Below are 11168 nucleotides of genomic sequence, written 5' to 3'. Positions count from 1 at the left end.
GGTTAAGAGAGGTGAAAAACGATCTGCTCAAAGCCAATAAAGTTAACAGTTTGTGGGGCCTTGGTTTTTTTTTAAAAAGTTGGAACAATAGAAGCAGCCTGCATGAGTGGGGTCAAGCTTCCATGGAACTAGGATTTTTAGTTTAACTTTAGCAGTTGCTGTGGTCATGAAATTGGTATTCCTCTTTGTTAGAGCTAAAAGCTGGGGTTCTCTTCCTCCTACTGGAATTGCATGTGAGACAATTAATTTACTGGCTTTACTTTTGCTGAGGGTGTGTTTATGGGGAGTTACTATATTGGAACAGTTAAATAGTATTTTAAGTATTTTGATAGTTACAGTTAAGCCAATTATTTTATTTTTGCCTGTGTTTTAACTAAATATATTAATAAAGCGTGTTTTGCTTCAAGCCTCATACCAATCAAATTACCTGGAATGCAATGACTGGCACTTGCCTTTAAAGTAAGAATAAGTTAGAGTCTAGGCTAACTCCTTGACCTGTTTTGAAGGGGCTTGTTCAGGTCCATAACATCCAAAACCACCTTTACCTTCTTCATCTTCTAATAGATGGAGCCCGGGTTTTCAATATGAGTTTAGAAAAGGGGGCAGACCCTGGGGACTAAGATAAGATATTAGGCTGAGATACAAGGGTTGGGGGGGATTGGGAAGAACAGTAAAAAAAGGATCTGGAGTAGGCCATTTGGCCCTTCAAGTCTGCTCCACCCATTTGGTACGATCATGGCTGAACATTCACCTCAATAGCCTGTTCCCACTTCTCCACATACCCTTTGATCCCTTTAGCACTTCAAATGGTTTGAGGGTGCAACTGCTGGGGAAAGGTGTGTATATGCAGGCCACTGAAGAGGAAGTTTGTTCAGTGCTTGTCGGGATGATTAAATGGATGTATTGCCATATCTTGTTTCATTTTTACTCAACATTAAGGATGTTAATGTTAAATGGTAACTAATTGATTTATAAGTTACTTATTAGAAGTCAGTATTTTGACGTGCCAGTAGGGAGAGTCCACTTGTTTTGCTGAGTTAGTGATGGAACAGTTTATAATTTTCCGTGGTCCTTTTCCCAAATGTCATTCGTGCTGGGAGATTGAATGAAGTCTCGAATATCTGCATGGGAAAAAAAGTATCACAAACTTTATTTAAAAAGCAAGTCAAATCCTGTTCCTTAGAGAAAGCAAACTTAGTTTTTTTGCCTTGAGCTCTTACCGTAAACTAGAGAGAATAAAATTGAAGGGAGAGGTGTATAGTTGTCTGGAAATTCAGATAATGTAACCCTCAAAAGATAGATTTCTTACAGCTCTGATGGTGCATGAGGGGAGATCATGTGAGTGACTTTATTCTGTTATATACAATTTAATTTCAAGCTATTTGAGTGTTTTTAGTGCCAGAGCCTTGATCGGATGTGGGTTAATGAGCCACTGCAGATGAAAATGAGTTCACTACATGACTGATTCCAGATAAGGCAATTAAATGGCCTGGCACAAGAATGGTAATGTTTCAGAATGCAGCTAAAATTTCTTGTGGATAACTGACATCAATCGAGCATTAACTCTAAGGGTTTCATCTTTTGACACAAACTGTAGTTGAATTGCTTTTAAAAATTAGCCATCTGTAGATAGGGCAACAATATGGAGTGTTAGAGATTTGATGAGTAGTCTTGATAGGTTTTAAGATGTGATAAATAATACATGGCTATATTGTTACCAAACAGAGTTGGGCATGGCTTGTGTAACATAAGTTAAAATAGACTCATTTTTACAACTTTCTTTGAAACAGGCCAAGGTCATTCTAGACTTATTGGTGTTGCATACATAGCAAACTGCTAGAATTGATTACTTAGATTCAAATATCTGGCCATCAATTCTTAAGTTGTCATGGCTTGTTAAGTTGAATGTCAGAATCTGCTCAATTTTTTTGTTGCTAATGATAAAGTTTTGGAAGTAATGTAAGGAAGGATTGCAAGAATACTTGCTGGTGTTAACTATGTGGAAGGACTGGTTTAACTTTTCTATGTTTGTATCCAGCCCCTGGTTCTGCCATGTGGTGAGTCAATTCTAAAATGTGCATTCCATCCACACTGCATGTGATGGACTCAACTGTACTAATGGCACAATGGGTATCATCCAGACTAATTTTCTAATGGACAGAGCTAATGAGATAGCCTCGATTATAATGGGTAATCTGCCTGAAGCTGATGAGAGGGTGTTGAAAAGTGTGGTGCTTGAAAAGCACAGCACGTGAGGCAGCATCTGCAGAGTAGGGGAGTCGACGTTTTGGGTATAAATCATTCCCGATGAAGGGCTTATGCCTGAAACGTCGACTCTACCCCCCCGGGATGCTGCCTGCCATGCTGTTCTTCTCCAGTGCCATACTTTCCACCTGATCTCCAATCCTCACTTTCTGCTAATGAGGGGGTAATCTGTTTGAAGCTAATGGGGTGGCTTCACGGTTGAAGGTATGACCAATGGATGTTGACCTGCAGCCACTCAGATTCCCAAGTGAGGAACAGCCCGTTTGTGATTGGGCGGGGCTGCGCTCTGGCGGAAATGACGCGCAGACCGGAAGTTCTCGGTGTCGGACGCCATGGCGGCCCGGAATTGCGGCTGTCCACTGGGTAAGAAATAGCGGTGGTGGGGAGTTAGTGAAAGAGGGTTAAGCGACGGAAGTGGGTGAGGGCGAGGGCTCACCGAGCCGGTAACTGGTCGGACCCGGGAAGCTGAGCTCTGGGGGTCTCTCTCTCTGTCTCCCTTCCTCACCCTCGGGGGGTAAAGTCTCTGCGCGATCCATCAGTTGGACACCTCCAGGTGGGGCCCACAAGCTGGTCCAGGAATGGTCACCAGGGCGAAAGGACAGCGAGCGAGGCAGCATCTATGCAGAGAGAAGCCATTACCCGTCTGCCAGGCTGACCTTTCAAACTCCCCCAGTCCTGATGACGGGTTTATGGCTGAAATGTCGACTTTCCTGATCCTCGGGTGCTGCCTGAACTGCTGTGCTTTTTCCAGCACCACACTTTATCATCTCTTGACTCTCCAGCATCTTCAGTCCTCACTTTCTCCCAGTTGATTTCAAGCGTTATTCCTTATTTTTCACCCCATATATTGCCAAAGTTGCTGAATGTTTTCATCATCATCTGGTTTTGTTTCACTATTTCAGCGTGTCTCACGTTTTGCCTTTTGTATTCATGAAGCTGCATAGGGCCACATAGTCTTCCATAATATAAAAAAAACTTGGCACCATTTTGTGGGCTTTCAGATATAAATGGTTCAGATAGTGTGAATGGAAATTAATTGACTCCATTTGCAAGTTTTGGGCTTTGGTGATATTAATTTCTTTGGTATTACTTTAACTGGTCATGACAGTATTTTGTTGTTTGCATATTGGCTGTTGTATTTCCTGTATTATGCTAGTGATTAGAATTAGCTCTGTTCATGAAACCTGCTGTGTAAATGCAAGTTTTACTGTCTTGCTTTCTGTTAATTATGTAAAATGATGTGTGTAGAACTGTTGCACTGTAAATACACACTTGATCAAATCTGTTTCGAAGCCTAATAATGGTGAAATTGCCCAGCCATTTCATAGTTAGTAGTGAGATAATTCTGATCCATTAAAAACTGATGCATAACAATACATAATGTCTGAACAAAATTGGCAAATCCTTTGCATGAATGCAAATTTTATTTATAAATATACATTGTTCTCTTTTCAAAGAATCAAACTAAACATGTAAGTGTTACCATGAGATATTTAATGAGGCTAATTGAGTCTGTCCTCACATTTGAGGAGGTCATGGCTGATCTAATAATCTTCAACTTCAATTTCCTGCTTTATCCTCAAATCACTGGATTTCCTTACTAGTTAAAAAATCTTTCCCTGAGGATGTATAACATGAGCTGAAAATGTGCAACAGGTCAGGCAGCATCCAAGGAACAGGAGAATCGACGTTTCGGGCATAAGCCCTTCTTCAGGAATCCTGCCTGACCTGCTGCGCTTTTCCAGCAACACATTTTCAGCTCTGATCTCCAGCATCTGCAGTCCTCATTTTCTCCTCGATGTATAACATGATTCAATTTTGGAGCAGAGTGTTTAGGACAAAATGAAAGGGATCATGTTCTTGAAACAATCTAACAGATAATCTGGGTGATTTGATTGCTATAGATTAACGGTGATGCAGCATGTTTTATGCTAACATGCAGATAGGTGCTTGCAGTTGGAGATAATGGTAATAGTCTGTGTGAACCATCAATAGCGACACGGTGGCTCAGTGGTTGGCACTGCTGCCTCACAGCGCCAGGGACCCGGGTTCAATTCCTGCCTCGGCTGACTATCTGTGTGGAGTTTGTACAATCTCCCTGTGTCTGTGTGGGCTTTCTCCACATGCTCCGGCTTCTTCCCAAAATCCAAAGATGTGCAGGTCAGGTGGATTGGCCATGCTAAATTGCCTTTGGTGTTAGGTGCAATAGTCGGGTATATTTAGGGTTGGAGAATGGGTCTGGGTGGGTTACATTTTGTAGAGTCGATGTGGACTTGCTGGGTCAAATGGCCTGTTTCCATACTTTGGGTATCTAATCTAATAGACTGGAAGTCTGCTCACTGCACTGAGAATTTTGGATTGTACTTTATATTGTAAGTAAACTAACAATTTAAAAGAAAATTGAACATGTGAGGATTGTGCATATTTTTAACTAGAATCAAGACCCAGGGTGATTCAAATGTATAAAGCTGAACATGGGAATTAGAAACAGCAGTAGACATTTGACTCTTTGTTGGGTGGGTTACTTTTCAGAGGTTGGTGTGGACTTGTTGGGCCAAATGGCCTGTTTCCATACTTTAGGGAATCTATTCTAATTTAATCTTGTGCTTGCTCTCCAATTCAATTAGATCCTGGTTGATCTGATTGTTCTGTGTTCCATGAACTCTGATACCACTCGTTTGTCAAGAATCTATCTACCTGTGTTTTAAAATTATTCAAGGACTCTACTTTCACTACCTTTTGAGACAGAGAATTCCAAAGCAACGTTGTCTTCTGTGAGAAAACATACCTCATTATCTCTGTCTTAAAAGGACAGCTGATTTATCAAACAATGGCACCGAGCTACAGATTCCCGCACAAGAGGAAACTTCCTTTCCACGTGCACCTTGTTGAGAATGATCTTGTATGTTTCAATCAAGTCACCTCTTGTTCTTCTAAACTCCTGTGGAGTCGAGCCTTGTGTGTCCAATCTTTCTTCATAAGACATTCACCCATTCCAATTATTTGTCTTATAAACCTTCTCTGAAAAGCTTCAAATGCATTTACATATTTTGTAAAATAAGGAGCCCACATGCTGTACGCAGTACTCCCAAGTGTTTTGCGTTTACAATGGCAATGGGCATTAAGGAGATATAGGGCCCAAGATATCTGTGAAAACTCTCAGATAAGATTCAACTGCAAGATCCAGGATAGAGATAGCAGTTAAAGACAGCAAGCTGTTCATCAAGTAGGAGATAACTGAAGAAGGTAACTCTGCTTTCTCTCCACGGTTACTACCAGACCTGCCAAGTTACTCCAGGAATTTCTTTTTCAGATTTCCATCATTCATGTGCTTTTGTGGCTTAATTTATATAAAGAGAGAACTCGTATTGTGATTGAAAAGACTGAATTAATAAGTTAAAACAAGTCTGGAAGATTCTTCTGGTTTGTGCTAGAGGCAGAATCTGAGGGAAAATCCTCACTGAAAGACAGTTCCGAGATTAAAAGATCGCCAGTCTGAGAAAATAAGAGAAGTGAACCCTCAAAAGTTACAAGTAACTTAGGACTGTTCCTAGGAAAATTGAACATCAAAATTAAAAAAAACAAAGTATATGTGAAGTGTACTTTTGGTTGGCCTTTAGGAAAAGGGGAATGTTCTGATATATGGTTTAAAACATGTTGTCTTCACAGAGAATGTTCAGCCAATAATGCTGTTAGTCTTTTGTTACAATAAAAGCTTCAAATAGTAATATTTTGTCTAGTCTTTTCAGCTATTAACTGAAAATTTAAATTTATTTTTAGGAGTTATTGGCCACTATGGAGATTGCAATGCAAGTATATAATTGATTGCATTTCCACGACAAAATTGATAAATTGTTTTGGTTTTTATTACTATTTATAAGTATGGATTTTTAAGTCCAAAGAAAAGCACAGCAAGAACCATGAACATCTCTCAGATTCTCCAGTGTCAGCCTTGACTGACTTTTAAATAATTAATTCATGATTTTCAACATTCCCTTGAAAAATATGGACCTATGTGAAAATTAGTCCAGCCATGGATAACGAGAAGTTAAAAATAATATTTCCTTAAAGGAAAAGGATTGTAATGTTATCAAAAAAGAAGCCTGTCTATTCAGAGAATTTTTATAATTCAGCAAAGAAGGACCAAGCGATGGATAAAATATAGGAATAAATAGCAAGAGACATAATTCCTTTGGTTATGTAAAAAAAGAAATAGGTCAGCAAAATTAAACATGGACTCAGTAGAGGTAATAGACATTGGAAATTATATTGGGAAACAAGGAAGAGGTAAAGACATTAAACAAGTGCTTTGCATTTGTCTTTACAATAAAGACACTAATTCAGGTCTAAGTAGAGTTTGAATAAATGGAGACACAATATAGTAAACAAATAGCAATGAGTAGAGTTACTGGTATGAATGAATGCGATTTCGTTTAAGTGGGTTAATGGGAATGTGCAGTTTCCTTTGTAAGAGGTTTGTAATGTCATATAATGGGGTTGACGTTTTACATGAGATTTATGGAAACTACAAGATTGTTTGGCCAAAAATAAAGGGTTGACTTTACATGAGATTGACTTTTACACTGGTATATACGGTATTTAGGTAAAATATCAAATAGAGCAATTCTCAAAGGTGTTAGCCCATTGCAGCTTTTCAGCTTCTAGCATGTGAGGCAGAGGTTTCCAAATGCTTTCCCACCAGGACCCCATTTGAAGGCTGGAAAATTGTTGTGACACCTTTTATGAGATCTGTGGAATAGAAAGGGTTATACAAAATTTAATTGTTTTTAAAAGCATATTAGAGCCTACCAGGTACACTGCTGGATGAGCCAGACCTGGTATTCAAGCATTTAGATTGTGCCTGCAGTTTGAATAATAATCTGAAGATTTACAGCTGCCTGACAGCTATTCACTTGGTCGGAGTTGCATGGTAGCCATTACTGCCTCACATCGTGGTTAGCACTGCTGCTTCACAACACCAGGGTCCCAGGTTCGATTCCAGCCTCGGGCGACTATCTGTGTGGAGTTTGCACATTCTCCCTGTGTCTGCATGGATTTCCTCCGGGTTCTCCAGTTTCCTCCCACAGTCCAGAGATGTGCAGGTCAGGTGAATTGGCCATGCTAAATTGCCCATAGTGCTAGCTGCACTAGTCAGAGGGAAATGGGTCTGGGGGTTGGGTTACTCTTCGGAGGGTCAGTGTGGACTGGTTGGGCTGACCGGTCTGTTTCCGCTCTGTAGGGGATCTAATCTAATCTCATGATCCCAAAACTTTGCTCAACCTCATTTGGGAAGCTGTCCTGTCAGGTATAACAGATTTGAAAACAACTTGCACCAAGGTAAAATCTTTAAATTCCAAACACAAACATCGCACCTAATCAATGCATACTGCATGTCAGCAAGGAGGAAAACAATATACGGATCAGCAGGCTTGATTTTATTTGTTTCATCTCATCCATTGATTTTCACTGAACCCTCTTTGTGTGTTGTAAATACATCAGTGTGTGGTATGTTTGCTTCATGTTGGAAAACCAAAGTGATGGTTCTTAGGAAAGGACACCGCAGAAGTTCAAAAGCAAGAGAAGATGCAATATTGGGGGAAGGTGCTAAGATGAAACCAGACTTAGATCTCAATGGTTAAATGGCCCTAAACTGGCCAATAAAATAAAGATTTTTGCTTAGCCCCCTGATATAAAAGGAGCATGGCAGGCGAAGGGAAAATCTGTTTTGATTATCTCCAAATCTGATGTTTGAAATGTTCACCTTTCAAAGGTGTTTCACAGGAAATTTCTTAAACTGCTGTGAAGCCTCTTTCTGCAAGTTGTTCTAATGACACAATGGAATTGCGCACAAGTGTGCATAAACTTGACAATTCCACTGTTCTCTAGTCCTGAAAAGATAAAGAAGTGCCATTGAAAGAAAAGTATAATATATTGAGGTGGTGATAGTGGTTGGTTAGGCAATGGAGGATCCTTGGCTAATATTCAGCAGAGATCATCTTGGTACCGTAATGCATTAGATATAAACTAGATTCATAATGTGTTTAATGTGATCTTTGAAAATTTAAGCCGTTAAGAAAATGCATTTTCTAATATTTGTAAGTTTTGGTTTGTTTTAAATGTGGTTACTGTGGCATGTGTGAAATGCATGAAAGGATTTGCAAGTGTGTATCTGTTCTATTTCAAAATGGCATTTCTGAGGATATTAAGTGGAAAGGAGAATAATAGAGAAGCAGATTGTGCAGGCATGGTCTGTAGCTTATACCATGATGCACTTTTCATAAGCTGAATGGTGGAGGGTCAGTCAGTGACAAGGATCTTATGCAAAGTACATCCTATTCCGCAAGGTCGGTCTGTTGCATTGCAGCCTGTGTATCAACCATGTCCAATGTCCCCATGATTTTACAATTTATTTTAAATTTGATTTCAGCAGCATAAATCCAAGACAGCTGAATGATGCAGTGTTACGGTGCTGAAATAATGCACGTGAATTGAGTTAATTTTGAGAACGGAGTTGCCGTAGGAACTGGTTAGCACATAGTGAATCTTATCATGTTTCACATACACAGAATTATCAATAATACAAAAAAGTTCAACCTTGAAGGCTGCTATTGGGAATTGAGCTCAGCTTCCAGAATCTGATGAAGTGTGAGAAAACATTGTATCTAAGGAGGAATGTTGACATTTTGGAGAAGAGAGAAGTCTTAAGAAAATGTAGTTATTGTACAGTTGCCAAGTAGTGTAGTATTTTCATGACATTTGTAAGCTGGTACTATGCCTCGGTAATTTGGATGTCCATTGACAATGGGCATTTGTGCATATGTACCATGCCTTGAACTAGGATGCCATCAGCAGTGTAGTCTTGTAATATACATTAGCCATGTTAGATTGAAGCGCTATTGCTTCCTGTTCTTCTGGTTGTTCTTTTCTTACCGATCCCAAGACAGATTTTAGAGACCACTTCTCTGATTAAATGACAGTAAAGCCTGTCCTCACATTCTCACAATAGACACAGATGAGAGGTTTCGGTTGGCCCACTTTAGCTTGTCTGTATTGAATACTTGCAGCATGTGGTTTCATAGTGAGGTGCCAAAAGTGTCCTTATATTGAGGACACCCAAATTTGTTTCGCAGGCTTATTTTGGGTGAATATTTACTCTTCTAATTTCAGTGTTAGCAATTATTTTGATATTGACAGACTGGTAGATGTGATTTTGCTTGCAAACTTGACAACTTGTTTTAGTTTGTTTGTTGTGCTGCTCTGTGTGAAGAGGGGAAAGGCAACATGTTTCATGTTCTGATTCTCCAATCAGATTTGGGCTGGATATCCAGAGTCCGTGTGAACCAACCTGCTGTTGTGAGACGTGCAGAGCAGCTACAGACAAGGCGAAATTTGAGCAAGGAGTGGCAAGTAAGTAGTTAACTTGGCCTACTTTTCTCACCAGTTTTGAAGCCCATGGGATCAAAGGAGCATTGGCTGTCTGGATATGTAAAAATAATTAAAAGACCAAGTAGAGAGTAATAGTAAAACGTTTAGGACTGGATGGAAGTTTATAGTTTTTCAAATTGCGTAAGCCAGAATGTTGTCCAGGTCTTTCAACATATGAACATAAGATGCTTCAATATTTGAGGAGTCATGAATGATGCAATCATCAGTCAACATCTCCACATCTGACCTAATGATGGAAGAAAAGCCACTGTTGAAGCAGGTGAAAATGGTTGGGACAACAAATTATCCTGAGAAGCTGCTACAGCAATGTCTTGAGACTGAGATGACTGATCTTCAATAGCCATAACCTTTATTCTTTGTGCTAGGTATGATTCCAAGCAGGGATTTCTCCCCTGTTGCCCATTGACTCTAGTTCTGTCAGAGCTCCTTGATGCCTCACTTGAACAAATGCAGACATGATGTCGAGGGTAGCCATTGTGACTCTGTTCCTCAAGTGTAGCTCTGTTGTCCATTTTTGGACCAAGGCTAGAAGAAATTGAATGGCCCTGATGGAACCCAAACTTAGCATCAGTAAGCAAGTGCCACGTGATAGTACTGTTGACAAACTGCTCTGAATTCACAAGGCGATGCTGCAGCTTGTATTCTATTTTTTTTAGCTCTGTGAACTTATATCTTTTAAAAACCCCTTAACCGAATTTGATCCCAAAATATTTATCTCAGAAAAATAAAGTCAAAATCCTAAAATATGATGAATTGAAAGGCTCTGGGATGTCTTGGCAATGTGATAAGGTGCTATATAAATTCAGTTTCTTTTGTGAAGTGTAAATAATTAGCTTACTTTTAGACAGCAAGAGACCACAACAGCAAATGGAGTTTGATGTGGAAGGAAGCAGTGAAATTTGGTGGGGCAGATTCAGAATAATAACTAATTTAATAGTGCTGCTCCAAAGGAGGCCTTTGCAGTTGAAAAATGTTTACAGTGGTTCAAGACCCCATAAACATCATGTAATTGAACAGAAGTGCATCAGTATTTGATTAAGCATATTTGCAACAAATCCCTTTGAGAGTTTGAGGCTAAAGATCACCTGCAGGTTATTACTGATCATCCACCATCAACACCACTACAGACTATACAGGCTTTGGTTTCTTCCTTGCTGAGGTTAGGAAGAGTTTACTCATAGGTTTTTCCAATAAACAGATATTTTGAACGTGTTTTCTTTTTACAGTGAGTTTTAACTATATCTGTCAACAAATTGCTAGTTATTTAGAAAGCCTAAGCGTTTAAACAAATGAAGCAATCCAAATTATACAGAAATAAGTTACAGTAGTAGACTATTTGATAGATATGGGAGGTCATGTTGCGGCTGTACAGGACATTGGTTAGGCCACTGTTGGAATATTGCGTGCAGTTCTGGTCTCCTTCCTATCGGAAAGATGTTGTGAAGCTTGAAAGGGTT

General features: G+C 39.6%; 1 protein-coding gene across 4 annotated transcripts in view; it reads left to right on the top strand.

The window, feature by feature from the left end:
* The first annotated feature begins 1110 nt into the window (after positions 1 to 1110).
* Positions 1111 to 11168, top strand: part of dera (deoxyribose-phosphate aldolase (putative)) — a 44946-nt gene continuing 34888 nt past the window's right edge. The window contains exons 1-2 of one of the 4 annotated variants that reach the window (XM_043713527.1): positions 1111 to 1137; positions 2497 to 2628. In XM_043713527.1, coding sequence (XP_043569462.1) covers positions 1126 to 1137; positions 2497 to 2628 — 144 coding nt within the window. In that variant the 5' untranslated portion in view covers positions 1111 to 1125. Of the gene's footprint in view, positions 1138 to 1308; positions 1339 to 2463; positions 2629 to 9574; positions 9673 to 11168 lie in introns of those variants that run through there. The other 3 variants (XM_043713526.1, XM_043713528.1, XM_043713525.1) reach the window with 3 other exon arrangements.

This window comes from Chiloscyllium plagiosum, chromosome 23 (assembly GCF_004010195.1).
Source record: "Chiloscyllium plagiosum isolate BGI_BamShark_2017 chromosome 23, ASM401019v2, whole genome shotgun sequence".
NCBI lineage: Eukaryota > Metazoa > Chordata > Chondrichthyes > Orectolobiformes > Hemiscylliidae > Chiloscyllium > Chiloscyllium plagiosum.
This window is presented reverse-complemented; position numbering and strand designations above follow the sequence as displayed.